A 17,944-nucleotide genomic window follows, 5' to 3' on the forward strand; every position below is an offset into this window, starting at 1 on the left:
ATTCTCTGTCTGTCAGGTTTGCACAATTACAGGAATGTAGTTTGTCATGGGTGAGTCTTCGTAATCTATGACACTCTTAGGAAGGATTGTGGAATCTTGAGAAGTGTCTCCAAAACCTCAGCTAGGTCTCAAACTACTCTGGAATGTTTCCCTGCAAGCTGTAGAATATTAGTTTTGCTGAAAAACTGAAAACCTCCTACTGAGAGCAGGAGATGATGACTAACCAGCATACAGACACTCTCACACACATATATACACACTGCTGTTTCTCTGATGCATTTTATGCATTTAGACGTAGACTTTTTAGTCTTGCAAGTTCCCATTAAAGCAGGAAGGGTGGAAGCTTTATTGAAAATGACATATCTAATGATTTGTGACAACAAATACACAGTGACTACCAGTGACAAAGCAATTAGATCCATTTGCCTGTGCTAAAATATTTGTAGTAATTTCTTAAGTTTTTTAAAATAAAGCAATATCTCCATTATAGTTTACTTTTAGTGTTGTACTTTAAAATTCAGTTTAATCCAACTCATGTTTCTACAATTTCTCTCACCTCCTGTGTACTGACCTTTAACAGAAATGTCAGTTTCACACAGTTACCTATCCCAAACAAATACCAGGTTCACAGTGTATTAGAGAGGCTTTCACACTATTTGAGATAAGGGTGTAAGTGTGAGAAAATACAGGTAGATGAACTCTCCCATAGAAAACTGTTAGCTTGTGGACAAAGGCTGCACAGAAACCAGATTATCCTGTTCTACCTTGAATTGTTTTGGGAAGTTAAATATACTTGACAGAAGAGAAAAGCTCATTACAGTGCATGTCCTCTATTTCTTCATTAGTGGTTGTCAATTTCTGTTTACAGGACTACTGTTAGACGAATATTTTCGTTGGTGGACAGTATCGCAACGCAGGAGTTCAGGTGTTTTTGTTTGTTAAAAAAAAACAAAACAAAAAAAACAGAAATGTTGCTGAGTTTGATATACTCATACCAACACCACACATAATACTATGCACCTACACTGTCAGTGTGAGACTGTGCTGAGAGTGGCCAAATAATATCCGGTTAGCTTTGGTTTTATGGTGGCCACTTTCCACTGATAGAGCTGTTAGAGGTGAGCTGACAAATTGCCCACAGCAACACTTCAATATACTATATAAAATGCCATGATAATATTCCTGGGCTGCTAAACCCTTATAGCTATAAACCAACTTAATTACTTCTATAATAATGTTGTGAAAAGTGGCATTCAGACAAACAATTGTCTGCATTATGATAATTGCAAGTTTGTTGCATAGACAAAGTTACATGTATTCAGCTAAGCAAGGGAAGACAGTGGCCAGCAACTAGACAAGATGCTACACAGACCTCGTTGACTAAACAAATTAAAATCATTTTTTAAAAATTCAATGAATATGCATATAGCAAATTTCCCAAATTTTTGTATAGATCGGTTACCTAATGCACATAAAATTATTTCAAAAAAGTGTCCTATGCAGGAATTTCCAATTGCATTACAGTACCCATAGTGCAACTTAATTTTGATTAAAGACGAATGCTCATAGCAAGACCAATATGGTCTGCAATTATCTGCCTTAAAAATATGCATTTTTGGGACATGTGAGATGGCAGTTGTTTTTATGTGTGTTTGTACTGTCTTAAATTCTTTTAGTATATTTATATACTTAATACACTGTATAGAAAGGAGGAGTTTTGTCAAACAATGAATGTGTCTTTGAAACAGTGGATGCTGTGGGTGTTTTGTATTAAATTTAAGCAATATCACACGAGCAAGTGTGCAGTCATACTTAATATCGTCATGACTGTGATTTGGCCGTAGGTACAAGGCTGCAGGCTGAGTGCCATAGCTAATCATAGCTGTGCTGATATTCAATATAACTACATGATTGTGAGTGCAATATTGCTTTTATACAACAGTTATGTAAACAAGAAATTAAAATAGAGTAACCGACATTTTGGACACAATATGACAAATGTTTTGTTTATTTTTGCTCCACTAGCAGAAATAGATCCCAAAGAAGCTACACTTACTTTATGGCCCATTAGCTAGCTAGTTCACATTGATTAGTACATTTCATTAAAGGTGCTTCTGGTGAAAATGGCTTCCTTTCTTCCTTATCATCTTCATCAGAAGGGCATTCATATTTTAAATCAAAAATTATATTTCATGAAAATTGTATTGTTTGCTATGTCTGCTGATGTAGCTACCTCTAATGTAATAACAGTTTCAGTGTTGCTAGAATTGGAATTTTATGTGGCAAACACAGACGAGCAGAATGATGCAATGTGTGATACTTCCCAGTTATACTAAATATAGGCTTAATCTTGGAACACTGCTCATCCAATCAAATTAGTGGACCAGAAGTATAATAGTTATAACACATAGTTAAAAGTTTGTGTACAATTTGCATATATCTGTGGACATCTGTTTCTAAGCTGTATATGTCTTGACGTGTGTGTAGGTGGCATTTTGACTTGTTTGCCCTATTTGCTTTAGGGGATTTTTTTTTGAAGTAACAAGCTTTGGAGAGGCAATAAAACAGTCTTCACCGAGTTAAGAGAATGTGTCACAATGTATCTTCAAACAAAAATAAAAGCTCTCGGAAGAATGTATGAAATTTTCACACATACTGAAAAAGAATACAGGGACACAGAAGAAAAACTAAGCAAACATTGAAAAGTTTTGCACAGTTAAAGCTAAAATTTATAGTAAAGGCTTTTATGTACACATAGAGGCACTACAGAATATTAGGACATAAGACACATAAGACACTTTTTTGTGCACATTTTAAGTGACAAAACATTTTTGTACTGACCCCAATTTTGAACTGACCAAAAAAAAAAAAAAAAAAAAAAACAACTGACCCCGTTGTGTTTGCGTGTATGTGTGAGAGAGAGACATAAAGAAGTTCTTGCTCTTTAGCTGCAAGTTTGTCACAGTGCATAACAAAGTCTGTGATGGAATGTCACTAAAAAGTAAATCCTTATAAACAATTATTAGCATTAGCCATTAAGATGAATAATGAAAGTTGTAATATTAAATAAAGAATCTATTTACGCTGTGACATAATAAAAACAAAGTATATTACATCTAGCAAAGTTTAAAATCCTTTATTTTTTCTTGGAACTTCTCTCTCATATATTCATGACTCCTGCCATTATCCAGATTTTTGGCACCTTTCCCCTTTTCCTTCTCTTTCCAATTGTAATATCTCCCTAAATCCATCATTTCTTTTAATCCATGTAATACAACCTGCTTTTAAATATTGCAAAATTATTGGCTGAGCAGTCTGTTGATTCACTGTTTACACAAAAAAGAATATCAATCACAATGAGTACAATGAAACAAACATAAATATACTAAAACATAGCATGGTAACATCAGGCTTAAGACACAACTATCACTGATGACCTAAACATTTCCTAAGAAGGATGCAAAATACTCACAGGGACAGTTAAAAATGGTTATGGTATTTTTGTTGAAGTGTTGATGCGTGAGGGTTTTTTGTTGGTTTTTTTTTTTTTTTTTTTTTTTTTTTTTTTGCAAGTGTTCTTTTGACTACCAGAATGCTGGGCTGCATTCTAGATGAATGAATGGTCTTCTCTGTCACTGTGCACATTATTTTGCAAAAAGGGGAAAAAAAGAATGCTTTAAAAGGTGCTTTGTTATACAGGGTGTCTCATGCGTCCAGCATCATAGAAAAAATACAAAAAACAGCTAACCAATGCTTTTAATTATAGAACTGTCCCAATATATTATCTTTGATTTGCTATGAGTAATTGTTCTTCCATGTTCAGATATATCATGTTTTCTAAAAATGACCCCTATGATGCTGGACCTATGAGACACACTGTACTATGAATATACTATGAATATGCTATGCAAGCTCTGCCTTGGGCCACTTGACATCCACTATTTAACTCCCTTCTGTATGTGTGCAAATAAAAAAAAATCTTTACTGTATATGAGGCATGCCTTCCGTTTTATGGTGTTCTTTGATCACATATGTAATAACATTTTCCTGCAAGCAGCCATATTCCCATTTTGTGTTTCTTTGTAAGAATATTTCCTGTAATTGTGTGGTTGAGTGAGGGGGAGCTAGCAGTTGTCCATTGTGACTAGCCATAAAAATATCCAGAAAGTACACAGCACAGACCTTTTGAAGTCCATTAGTTCTTTGCCTCTCCTTTGCTGCTCCTTAACCCCACCTCACAATATTTTTAAGGAAGTCAAACAATATTGTGTGGTTGGTCTGCTGGCCTCATCTCATATACGGTTCTCCACTACCCTGAGTGACTTATATGCAGCAATTCTCCATAGCACCCTCTCCTCCTTGAGCTCCTAATTATCACGGGTTGCCTACAACAGACAAAGTTGTCATTAGCATTCCAGACATTCTCTCCTAGTAGACTGTGGAGAGCAAAGTGTCTCTTACGCTTTACTTAGTAATTACTCTGAATCTGTTAATCTTTCACATTCACATTAAAATTATCTTTATAAACTCATATAAAAACTAACACATGCCCTTACCTTAGAGTGGTGTTTCCCGCTTGTAAAGTGCTGCACTGGTTGGCCCCTCAAACTGCAATTTAATGGCCTGTTTGAGGTTAAGCTGAGGGTCTGTGGTTGTGATGAACACAGATTCCTCTAGTAAGGCACCATGTGGAGAGATGGTTGAGAGGTCAAAGGTTGGGGAAATTGTTTTTTTAAAGCCATCCCAACTCTCTTTTTGTGCATGGGACTGAAGATGAAGGGGGGGATAGCCCAAAGGTGGACTGTCTCTATTTATTGGCTGTCTAATAGCCCCCTCTTGGTTTGGTGTCAACCCTAGGGACAACATTACTGAGTTCCACTTGCAACTTCCAAATTTCAGGGGACTGTTATCTAGCTCATTCTCAATTAAGTGAGGGGTTTTGGGCTTCAAGATGTAGTCAGCAGTTTGTAGAGCCCCAAGGCCTTTAAGGGGAACATGTGTGTCCTGTAGTCCAAGGATCATGCATTGTGCATGGGTAGGGTTATCTTTGGAAACTGCTTTCTGCTTGTTTCTTGCAGTACTTCTCTGTAGGCTAGAAGGGTTTGAGCCATGTAGAGGTAAGGTGGATGGCCGACTGCGGCAGCGGGGTAGTGAGTGCTGCTGAATCTGCTGTGTGAAGCTTAAGGTGTCTGCAGGCACAGTCTGCACCGTGGCCAGAGAGTGACATGTGGAGGAAGATGTCTGAGAACCAGGCACTGAATGGAATCTCTCAGCTGTAGAAGCAGGTGAGCAAGAGGCTGACAAAGAGTTTGATGAGGTGGAGGAAGTGGCGGGGCCACCATTTCCAGACCCCTCTGCAGAGCAGATGGAAACCTGAGTTTTCAGTATGGAGGAATGGGAGGAGCCTGGCGTTTCACAGAGTGAAGGTAGGAGTCCAAGGAATGGCTTTGCACCATAGCTCTCTAGTAGGCGAACAATGCTGAAATTACCTCTCTTTCCTGCAACTTTTATTGGACTGCGGCCATAGTGATCCACAAGGTCTGGTTGAGCACCATTTTCCAAAAGCATGGCCACAATTTCAGTGTGTCCTTCCTGAGCTGCAATACTGAGTGCTGTGGCACCTTGCTTTTTGCAAGCCAGATCAACTTTTATGCCCCTAGCTCTGAGGAGCAATTTGCCAGCACCCATGTGCCCTCTCCATGCCACAGAGTGCAGTGGTGGTCGACCCTCTGTGTCCAATGCATTAGGGTCTGCACCATGTTTGAGCAACAGCTCAATACCATCTATGTCACCTTGCCAAGCTGCTACATGTAGTGCTGTACGGCCCTCTACATCTCTTGATTCTAGTGGAACACCCCCTTTCTCTATGAGTAAGGTGGCTATATCCAAACAGCCTTCCAGAATTAGTAAGTACAGAAGAGGTCTTCCTTCTGCATCTCGAACATCACTGTCAGCTCCCCGTCTCAAGAGCAGTTCCACCACCTCCCCATGCCCTTGCAGGGCAGCTGCACTGAGGGCAGAGTGTCCATCATACCCTCGATGATCAATAGGTGATTTACGGTCAAGCAGGAGTCTAACCGTACTGCAGTGACCTTCCTGTGCTGCCAGAATGAGTGGAGTCCGGCCCTCCACGTCCAGTTCACCAACTCTAGCCATACTACCTTGCTCTGTGAGTACAATACAAATACTCTTGTGGCCCTCACAGGCAGCTGTGTGAAGGGGTGTCCAGCCCAAATCATCTTTGTGATTCTCATCCAGGCCCCGGTCCAACAGGGCTCGCACAACTTCTACGTTGCCCTTAGCGGCAGCTAAGCAGAGTGCTGTGCGGCCCTCCCCATCAATACCATCTACGGCGGCCCCCCAAAATAGCAAGCGGTTCACTGTGCCTGCATGGCCCATGGCTGCAGCTGCAAGAAGAGGTGTGATAGCAGAAGGGTAAGTTCCAGCACTCTCATCCACATCAGCCCCAGCCTCCAAGAGGAGCTCTACCACTTCCTCATGTCCCTCATAGGAGGCAAGGAGTAAAGGTGTCATCCCATCTTTGTCCTTATGCTCTGGATCAGCACCCCTTTCCAGCAACAGGCTCACAACCTCTCCATGTCCTGTCCCGCCTGCTGCTGATGGCACACACATCGCAGCCACTGAGAGTGCAGTACGTCCATCCCCATCTGCCAGATCCACTTCTGCTCCAGCATCCAGCAATATCTCTACTGCCTCCTTATGCCCCATGTAGGCAGCAGCGATGAGTGGAGTACGGCCTTCATGGTCCATGCTATCAACTTTAGCACCATGGCCAAGGAGAATCAGCAAGATCTCCTCATGACCCCCCCAGGCAGCAGCTCGTAAAGCAGTACGCCCTTCTGGATCACAACCATCTACCTCTGCTCCTGCCTCTAGAAGCATCCTCACTGCTTCCTTATGACCACCCCATGAGGCTGCTCTCAGAGCAGTCCATCCTTCACTGTCTGCATGCTCCAGCAATGTTCGAACAGTTTCACACCCTTGTTCCTGAATCCAGTCCAGCAGAACCTGAAGTACTCCCACATGGCCCTGCCTGGCTGCAAGTGTTAGTGGTGTCTGTCCCTGGTTGTCACTTAGAGAAGGGTCTGCTCCACGACACAGTAGTAGTGCAGTTATATCTACAAGCCCTGTGTGGGCTGCAGTAGAAAGCAGAGTTCGTCCATCTGATGGATCTGTCCTGTTTACATTAACCCCACTATCCAAAAGTGCTCGTACAGAGTCCTCTCTTTGCAGTGCCCTTCTCACTATTGCTCTCCCTTTACCCACACAATGTACACCCACATTAGGACCATTCTCTGGGGAACAGGTGGGGGGGTACACACCACTTTTCATCAGAAGCTGTAACACATCCTGTTGAACCAGCACAGGTGTTTGCGGAGGAAAAGGAGGTTGAGATACAGCAGCAGAAGTGAACCTCCTACCACTGCCAAGAGTGGGAACCCCAGTCCAAAGCATCCATAGTGCCAGCAGTGCTGGCTCACCTGAATGTATTCCACTGCTGAGGAGGTGGTGGCCCATTTGGCATACCCCTTCTGTGTTAAGGCTTTTAGATCTCAATGACAGGGACATGGCAAGTGAAAGATGACCATCTTTAGTACTGCACAGAAACTTCTGTGTACAGTACTTCACATCAGTTAACCACTCTGCAAAACTACCATGGAACAAGAGCTTACTCCCCTCTGGCCCATCTACTATCAGTGGTGTCAGAGCATGCATTTGTGACTGAAAGTCCTCATGTACCAGGCAAGCATCCCTAGTTCTTGCAGCAGTGAAGAGTTCCTCAAGATTTAGGGGTTGTGGGGAGGCAAGAATAATGTTAAGCAAGGGCCTAACATGGACAAAGAGTCTACGGGGGAAAAGCCGCTGACAGAGCCATAGATAGAGGCCGTTAAGTGTACCTGGAATGTCCCGGATTTCTCTGAGCCCTACTAAACCACTTGCTACACCATCCAGCACTCGCTCAAGGAAGAGAAAGCAGCCACCACTCTTGATATGCAGCAAGTTAAGCATGTCAGCTGTCTCTGGTGTGAGCTGCCGCCGCAGTGTCCCCTCCTGATCTAGCCTCCGCAGAATATAATGCTGAACATCCCGTACAGCCACAGGTTTCCGCAAGTCATCTAGACACAGCTTTCGAAACCCTGCACAGCAAAGATGAGATAGATTTGATGTGATGGAAAAAGGACAAAGAGAAGATGTGGACAGATGAATGATGAAAGATTTCCAGGCTACATGCTGTGTTTTCTTACAGTTCTTTCTGTGACAGAATTACTACGAATGTAAAGTCCATGCTTAATTACTAAAGAAATGCCTGTTTTAATAAATGCATGGTTCAGATAAGGATGGAATATGCCAGCAAAGAAGAAATGTACATAAAGACATATGTAGGTTGCGCTGGGAGGAGCAAAACAAAGTAGTGCAGTATTATGCATTTTCAGCTAATTGGTTTTTTAAACCAGTAAAAACACAAATCGCACTTTTCCATTGAACATTGTGGCCCAGTGTGGTTTGCCAACAAAGACCAGCCTAGGACACTTCGTATCCTGTCTGCGTGTATGTGTGGGTTTCCCATCACATAAAAATACCCATGAAATTTGGAGGAGCTGTCTGTTATCAAATGGTGGTGTGACAGATATGTTCAGTAAAATACTACTTAAAATATAAAATACAAAAATGGATGTTGAAGTAACTTCAAAATTTATTTTAATTTAAAATATGCATGACATTGCTATGGGTCTTTTATACAACAAGCATTAGACACAGAAAGTTTGTTTTAATGGCAATAGCATGCACACCCAAACAATATAAACCAGTGTGCCAATACTGTAACATTAACTGAAAATAAAAGTGCAAACTTTATCAGATGCGGTTAAAATACAATAAAATTATAAGAAGTAATGCATTTTATATGGCTGAATTTCAAATGTCATTTCAGACTATGTATGCATGGCACAAAATGGCAGACTTTACTGAGATTATGGGTAGGACATATGTAAAATCAAGTTAGAATAGAACACCACAAAATATTACTGTTGAAAAATAAACAAAATAATTCAGAAACATTAAAGAGTATAATAAAGTTCAAATGTTTCTTCCAACAAAAGAATATTTCAAATGAGAATGAAACTTTGTTAGAAAGTCACTTGTCACTCGATTGGTCGATTGGGTTCGACCACTTGATGTTCTGCTCAATTTTTTTTTAGCTCCATCCATATGTCCTAGCTTGACTCTCATGATATCTGGGCGAGAAGGGTTACCAAATTCAGCACTCGTACTTAGTTACTGCCATGCCATGCCTCACTGTCTGTTTGAAAATTGCTATGATACTACCAAGTGTGTACAGGTGTGCATACCTGAGAACATCTTGCACACAGCCTTATTCTGTCTGCGGGCAGAACAGACCAGGAGAATCCAGGGTGGCAAATACTGGTGGTGCCTGAGGAGAAGCTCCGCTATAGATGTACTCTGAGTACCCGTAGTCCCTGTTGTCAGACCTTCAGCAACTCCAACAGTCCCACCATAGCCAGAATCGAGAGAATCTACCACTATGTAAACACTCTGAGATGGAGATGGTAAGGAGAGCAGGGTCTCCAAAACTGCCCTGATAGAAACAAGAGAAGGGGGGGCATATAAAAATATAGAATTTTCTAATTTTTCTAATCTTTTTTAATTAATTGTTTCCATATATACAGACACTGCTTACATTTACTGCATTTTTATTACTCTTATGCTGAGCCACAAACCAATCCCTCATGTAAGTCCTGAATTGTTTACTGCATCTTTAGTAATCTCACATAACACATTTGTATTTAATTAAGAATGTGGGTGTTGAAAAAAAAAAAAAAAAAAAAAATTGGAGAAGAGAGAACAAAGAGTGAGAAGGAAGTGGAGGCCTAATGCTGCATTCTTTGCCACTTGGAAATTAGGAATTTTCAACCACCTGCAAGGAAAAGTGCAAATTATTAACCTTGTTAACTTAAACAACCTTGAATTCAACAAGAGATGATGTGACATCACATTACCATTATGGCAGGCAGGAAGAGGTACATCATTAATGTTAAACCCTTGTCTTAAGGTAATTTCAGCTTAATAAAATGCATTTGTTTGAGGCAAAGTTAATGATAATATAACCTGTAATGGTTCAGGAGACACGTGAATCATGAAACCTAGCTGCAGAAGAAAAACTAGCTTCTCAACCTCAGCCATTTTCACAGTCTATATATTATCTTTTCAAGATGCAAGCACTGGAACCTTTTGTAATCAGTAAGTCAGACATATCAACTTCCCACATCCGATTTTGGAACACAGCATAAGCAGGGGAGGAAATAAAGCAGGGGAGGAAATGGAAGCATCAGGGGAAAACAAGGGAAGGGACAAAAACAGAGACAGAGTGGGTAATGAAGCAAGGGAGGGGGGGAAAAAACCAAGAAAAGTGCTTTTAATGATTACAAGAACAGGAACAAATAAAAGATATGCCACTATACGAGAATGAAAATCATGTCAGGGCAGGAAGAGAACCACCAGGAACTGAACTGGGAAAACAGCCTTCCTTTCACTTTAACACCATTTCTCAGTCCACATCCGCCTCTTTCTTTCACACTCCCCACACTTGTCTCATCCTCCTCTTTTCTGGCCTGAGGTGTGGCTCATGTGGCATGGTGAGTCAGTGCTATGGAAGCTCAGAGATTTCCTGTGTCTTCATGCATACTAGAGGATTGTAAGATGTTGGCACAGCACCCATGAGCATGCTGCTCTTAAACTAGACAGCAGACACTTCGATCAAAGTTCAATATTCTCATATACAGCAGCGCTCTTAATCACACAACTAACTCTGACATACTTAAACTACTGAATTACAAGCACATTTAAAGATGTCAGCCTTTAATTTGAGTAATTCATGAGTTATCACAAATTACTTGGCAAAATTAACAAATGTGCTGCTGAATCATAATAATTACCATTCAGTGAAATCCTTGCAATCATGTGGGTTCACTCCAGTCAATCCTTGCCATTCATCTTCACAAGCTGCTGGGGAGGAACAAACTAGGCTAGGATGGGTTTATCTCCTAAAAACAGTTTACACTATACTGAATTGCTATACCATAATAGAGTTATATGCAGATCTGACAGGACACTAGAACTTTTGTTTGGTCCAAAATGCTTTCAAGTTTACATTGTGCACAATAATTGACAAGTTATGATAAAAAAAAACTGATGCTCTCATTCAAAGAGCTTGGCAAGTGCTTATCACTAGGGTGTGCACTTTGATGATGAGGTTACACATGGCTGAGGACACTGGAACATGGGTGAACCTTGATCCTTGTAAGGATCAGGTGCACTCCTCAAGAGGATGACCATCTGGGCATTGGTTCAGCAGGGGCTAAAGACTGGCTTAATCAGCCAATGTGCAGTGTTTAGGAGAGATCTTGCATACCTTAACTGATAAAGGAGAATAAAGGAAAAACGGAACATTCATTTGAAAATTTCAGATCTCATCAATTTTGCCTGCAGTTTGAATGTAGTTTACAGTCAACGTGGCCAAACCTCTTAAACACACCTTTATCTTTATATCTTAAACCTATGTAACCTGGAAAACAGCATAGTAAGAGTCCATACATATACTAATATAATTAATATTAGAGGTTTTCTTGTTCACATCATTGATTTTTCATACATTGGTTCTAACCTATGTAGACACAAAGTTTCAGAAATGTCTGAATGTTAGGCCACCATTTGCCAAATTAAAAGCTACCCAGAGTGTAAAATACTGAGGTCTGAATATGCAGACTATGAAACCATCATGTTTTGTTGAGTAGTAAAGAAATGCCGAGCAAGTGAATGTTTATAAAGTTGTATAAACCTAATTCAGCATTTAATACAATTACACCCACTGAGCACTTTATTAGGAACACCATAGTAATACTGGGTAGGGCCTCCCTTTGCTCTCAAAACAGACTCAATTATCAATAATTGCATGAAAGTAGGTGTACAGGTGTTCTTAATAAAGTGCTCAGTGAGTGTATATGACCTAATGGCCTAAACTAATGTTTTGCAACAACACATTTAACAGTCCAAGAGAATTATAAAAGAATTTAACAGCAAATTAAAAATGAAAAATGCAGATAAAATAGCTGAATCCACATTTTATGAAGATACAGTTGCACCATTTCCCTAATTGGAACCTAATAGCAGGCCTATGTTAATCTTTATTTCCATCTGTAGACAACAGCAAGAAAAATAAGGCCCTGATATTCGTGGGGGTGTCATCACACCATTGCATAAGCAGAGTAGCTAGCATGGTCATAAAGCAGTGGATATCCTTTCACTGATGACCAACCACCTCCCAGGAGGTACATGCAATCTTTGCCATTGTTGAACTGAAGGGATTCAGAGCTTAGACGCCCAGTAAGTAAAACTACTAGAACAAATAATCTACCTGGGCAAAATCTAACCACCATCCTTCCACAGTGATGGTGTCATTGCCTGCGTGAAACTGCTTGCCACATTGGACCCTACCAGATTTGTTATTTTTGCCTTGATTTTATCCAATGACTTTAAGCAGCCCACATAATATATTATGTATTTTCATTATAGGATGAAGGTAAGAGGACTGTGCTGGCTGCATCAGAGGACAGAATTACTATAGGCTTTTTGAACCTCAGGTTTAACCTCTTCCTAGCTGCTTATCATGTCTTGAACCAAAATCCCGAACCAAGATTGAAATCTTCAGTCTTTATTTGTAACATGAACTGATTTTAGCCACTCAACACTAACTCTAGTCCTGCAGTGGGGCAGGTTCAGGTTCAAGGGAGGGATCATCACAGAAGGCAAACAGAATTCACTCTGTTTCTAAGAAAGAAGCAAATTAAATTTTTTTACTACATTGTACATACATGGGGGGAAACCTTTTACTTTACATTAAGATAGACTTTGAAATGTATTGCACAATATGGACCCAGTATAATTCTTTAAGTCAAATCCATGATCATGGATTGAGCTTGGCCATTTGCCTTCAACGTTATTAATGACATGGGTGAGCTCACATATTGTTACCCATCCCTATTAAGTCAGGAATAGTAGAACTGCACTATATTTCACTATATAAAATCTAATAATTTATTATTACCTACATGTTAATGCTGTGTTTAGATTTACATAATGTCCCTTGTTTACATTTGAAAATCCTGAAATATGGCATGATTATAAATGATATTAAATTACTCACTGACTGAAGACTTTACATATATTTTTTTATTTAACAAACCCATGATTCAGTGTGGAAATAATTAAAAAAATAAATACAGAAACTGTTCGAGTGCATAGCATGTTTAATATTGTCCAACAGCTGATTTGCAAAAAAAAAAACAAAAAAAAAAAACTATGCTTAACATTACCAATATAAGAAAACATTTTTCCAGTGTCAGTAAATGCATGTAATGAATATGAGGGTGACGAAAAGTAATTTTATTTAAATAAATGAAGGCATTTAAAATATTAGTTCTTAAATGAGAATAACTAATCAGGTCTAATAGGCGTAAAAAACTCTGAATAATCGAAGCATCAATGTCAACTGAATCCTCTACATTAAAGGGCATGCCCTTTCTGACAACTGTTAAGTGCAAGTTGAGCCGATTTCTGAAGATTAAAACCTGGTTTATTTTAAGTAAACTTGCCACCTAGCAGGTTAGCTCACATCGTAACTTGCCACAGTAACTGGCCTAGAGTCACTCTGATCTCTGTTTCTGGTATGGAACACTCCAAGTGTTTTTGAAATCTATATTAACAGGGTTAGTAGCTACACCCCCAGGAAGCCCAGTTTACACACCTTCAGATAGTTCTCCACTGAACTATTCTCTTTCTACATTTATATGTACACACACACACACTCATGTTTATGTGCTACAAAAAATACCTCAGCAGTTTGTAAATGGTGGTGTGAGGAGTGTGTAGAATGTGAGAACCTCAGCTCTGACATCAGCAAACAGGGAAATCTAATTGTAGCAACGTGCAAAAGCTTGCTAAATACCAAGCAAGAAACAGAGTGAAAGAATAGAAGAAAAGTGACAGACCCATGGCGGTGGCGACCTCACCAACTAGACCCAACTTGACACAGTAGGGACACATTTTTTCAGTCTTATGTTTTCCCCCTAAAAGGGTCGTAAAAAGCAACTGCCATTCATGCCTTCCAAAGCCTATTGTGACGGCTGTGAATAGACAGCATTATTACTTTAAAGGGAATAAACAAATAAATGTAAGTGCCACAGAAGCAGAACAATCACCCCTTTCCTGTCTTTGACATAAAGAATGCCATTCAACGGGGTATCACATAATGGCTTGGTGCCAGAGAAGAGACAAGGGAAAAAGGGAGTACAATCAGGATTAAGCCCAGATGCACTGACAAATTGCCACAGAATAGGATAGTGCTTCATTGCACTTCAGCGAAAACAAAAACAGCTGTCAAGATGCAAATAAGAATCAAGATTTAATTTCTTTGTGAAATGTGAAAATTAAAGAAACATGTCACTGAGACCTAGCAGGTGTGGTTTAAGACTAATGCAACTAAAGTTTGATCAAATCACCAATAAATGAAATATCTACTAAAAAAACTCGCATGCTTTTTAAGCAAAAATCTAAAACCTTGATAACGACTAAAGCAGACTATGATCTGTATGTGGACATGACAAACTGTCTGGTTACAATTAAGTAATATTAAGGAGGTCTTTAAAGTGCGATTTCATTGGCATGGCTAACAGGCACTGCATGTCAGATGGAGCAAGAGAAATGACAGGGCTTGTTAGAGGAGAGAGCAACACATAAAAGAACAGCACACAGAAAATAGTAAAGGATCTTCAAAAAGCAGACAACATGGCCAACATGAAATGCAGAGTAAAAAAAGAGGTATCAGAGCTTCAAAGTAAAAAATGTCAATATGTAATGTGTAATAAAAGTGGATGACTCCATGAAAGTTTCATGTGCTTACAAAATACACAAACCTAAAGAAGCTAATTTCTCCATTGATACAGGCTTCAAATAAGTGATGGATTTTGTGTCATTTTTCCATTTCTACATCTATACCTGAAGCACTATGAAAGAGATACAGAACACAGATTTGAAGCACTCACCTTTTAAAGGTGTCATCTGGGTCACGTTGGCAGTGAAGAGGCTCTAGGCTGGTAGCAATAGCAGGGTTGGCCAACAGGTTGCCATAGTTTGGCAGTAGAGGACTCTTACGCAGCTGCTCCACCAGGCCCAGCACAAACCTCCAAACCTCTAGACTGTCTGCATCTTCCCGTTGACAATAGTGCCAAGCCAGACACCGTGATGCCAGCCCAAATGCTCTTCCTGCTTCTGATTGGGGCCAGACCAGCTCTGTGCAGAAGGCAGTCTTACCTGTTCCAGGCCCCCCTATCACCAAGACACCCAATGGGGGATGGGATGAGTCCTGCACCCCTTTGACCTGATTTCTTGCCTCCAGGTATCTCTTCACCTTCTCCAGGGCCCATTCCCGACAGTGGAATCGCCGGCCCTGCAGCAAACTTGGCCTGCAGCCCCTCATCTGGCCCAGTAAAAAGGTGTCAGGCCTGTGGATGGACCTTTCTCCATACTACAACACACTGCACAATGGATAGTCCAAAGGAAAAAAAATCCAAACATATCTCAGTTCATCTTTTTGTCATTTGTATCGATGATCACACAGTGTTGAATTGTGTTGAACTCATATAGTGAAATTTTTTTTCCAGGAATGAAGATTTGAAAATGTGTCCTCAGATGGTGTCTGGCTGCAGGTGCATTTGAATTCTGCTTTAGTTAGGGCTCAGTTTGTCATGGTTCCTGTTAAAAGGATAAAAATAGACAAAAAGACAAATAAATCTTGATGGCCTTGTACAGTAGCCTGCTTCCTTCATATTAGATTATTACAGCTGTCTCCATTTCTCAGATATATGAAAATAGTTTCATTTTCTAAAGATGAATCAAAGTAATGTCTCACTCCAAGCTGAAACCTCCACACGATCAACAAGAAAGGATTACCTTGAAATAGTCACATCAATTAAGCTGGCTTGAACTGAACTAAGAAATGAAATGAACTAAGAGAATGAACGAGAATTTAAAAAAATGAAAGAAGGCACAAGCTCTTACTTGATCACAGATACTGTCTAAGCATCCATTTTCCCTTCCTTTTTAATGTGCTCCAAGCAGTTTCCAATTTCTTTTTTTTTAAACTGGTTTCCACCAGGTCAGCAGGTCTCCTTCTTTCCTCCTACCAGGTCTCTGGGGTTATGCTGACATGACTGGACTCTTCTCCTTTCACACACTCTCTCTGCCTCACAGCTGCTCACCGGTTTTTCTTGTTCTCCTGTATCTCCTCCCCTCCAGTTCCTGGCATGTCAGGACATGAAGAAGCATGGGCGAGAGAGAGAGAGAGAGAGACAGAGACAGAGAGAGAGAGAGAGAGAGAGAGAGAGAGAGAGAGAGAGAGAGACTTGTTTTGGGGTCAAAGTTTCTTCAGATAGGCAGGGCATAGCTTCCATCTTTCCCTTTTTCTCCCGCTTGCATCAGAAGAGGAAGCGAGGAAGGCCTGCAAATCTTTGCTCTAAATATATCTCACATGCTTACAATTCACCAGAGGCCATAAAACAGAAAGGTGTTTCCACTGAACAGCCAAGCAGATTCCTTGCTGCAACTATTGAAAGCCTGCTCTCACACTCAAGCACAGGCTACTACACATGCCTAAATCACGCAGTCTATATGCTGCTCATTTACAAAAAATAAGGGTTACATTACTCAAGAACTATGTAACGTAAATTATAAATTTGCTCACAGGCAACAACAGCTGTAGGTACATATCAAAGAAAAAAAAATGTAAACGCACGCTTCCTGGATCCAGACGCACCTATCCGCAATACCTGCACGTGCGTCGTAACCACGCCCACCAGACACGTCATTTACCATCACTAATCCGACACAATGTGCAAGAGCTACAAGTATTTACATTTCATTTTCCACATCCTTATCTTTACAACTAAAAATTCAACATCGGGATACAAATAGGATAAACTGACATACCAGTGATACAGTTTATCTAGTATAAACGAAACGACTAAACGTTCTCCACTTTTAAGTTAGAGGAAAGACACGTGGAAGCGTTCATCCTCTAATTTTTCTGCTTTCCACCACTGGCTGATCCATATCCAGATACACTGGACCCTGGCGGATTACACGAGCTACCAGCCATGCACATAAACACACAAGCACAAACTGGAGAACTCAATCAGATCGACATGAACTGGCTGCTTGAAATCATTCATAAAATTAAAACGCTTGATCGTGACGCTGTGTGAATGAAACATTGTACCGTCATCACAATGCGCCGCTAGGAATCGCCGGCGGTCTCGCCCTGCTTTTCGGTCCATGTCTTGTTCCGCTTATTACAGTCACCAGATTGGGTTATTGCCGTATATGAAAGCGCGTTTGCATTTTTATCTCTCCAAGCTTTCACCTTAACTCCACCTCGTGCTTCCGTCAACTCGAGGAATCCGCATCAGTCCAGCAGGTTGAAGCGAATTGTTATATATATATGTATATAATCCATCCTCCAAAGTTTCCCACGCGTTCATCACACCGCCGACACTGGTGCTTCCGCATTGACTATGACCGCTCGCACCTATGCACCGTCCGAGATCAGATCACCCAGTAGTGCTCCATCGACTAACTTTGATTTCTCAGACCAATTCTCCATTTATTTATAGAGCTGCTCATACCCCAATATTCAGGCGGCAACATCTCAAATGGCGAAACCCCCTAGAATAAACGGATCTTGTTTTCTTATAATAACCCAATAATAGAGTTCTCCATTCAGCCACTGTAATTTTTTTTTCTAAGGATGGTTGTACAGCTTCAGGACAGTATATACACTCACTGGCCACTT

The 17,944-nt window shown here is 40.4% G+C and overlaps 1 protein-coding gene across 4 annotated transcripts; it reads right to left on the minus strand.

Annotated features, from left to right (window-relative positions):
* Window positions 1–1,992: 1,992 nt before the first annotated feature.
* On the minus strand, window positions 1,993–17,650 carry ankrd50l (ankyrin repeat domain 50-like). 4 transcript variants are annotated; one of them, XM_034304425.2, is made up of 6 exons: window positions 17,516–17,650; window positions 16,156–16,395; window positions 15,141–15,849; window positions 9,372–9,619; window positions 4,557–8,159; window positions 1,993–4,385 (listed from the first exon to the last, which is right to left on the minus strand). In XM_034304425.2, the coding sequence occupies exons 3-5, from the start codon at window positions 15,572–15,574 to the stop codon at window positions 4,558–4,560; spliced, it is 4,284 nt and encodes a 1,427-aa protein (XP_034160316.2). In that variant the 5' UTR covers window positions 15,575–15,849; window positions 16,156–16,395; window positions 17,516–17,650; the 3' UTR covers window positions 1,993–4,385; window position 4,557. The 4 variants fall into 4 exon arrangements, with proteins under 4 accessions (XP_034160316.2, XP_026768291.3, XP_034160315.2 ...); XM_026912490.3 differs by lacking the exon at window positions 17,516–17,650 and adding an exon at window positions 17,372–17,508; XM_034304424.2 differs by lacking the exon at window positions 17,516–17,650 and adding an exon at window positions 16,889–17,456.
* Window positions 17,651–17,944: the final 294 nt, after the last annotated feature.

This window comes from Pangasianodon hypophthalmus, chromosome 5, assembly GCF_027358585.1.
Source record: "Pangasianodon hypophthalmus isolate fPanHyp1 chromosome 5, fPanHyp1.pri, whole genome shotgun sequence".
NCBI classification, from domain to species: Eukaryota; Metazoa; Chordata; class Actinopteri; order Siluriformes; family Pangasiidae; genus Pangasianodon; species Pangasianodon hypophthalmus.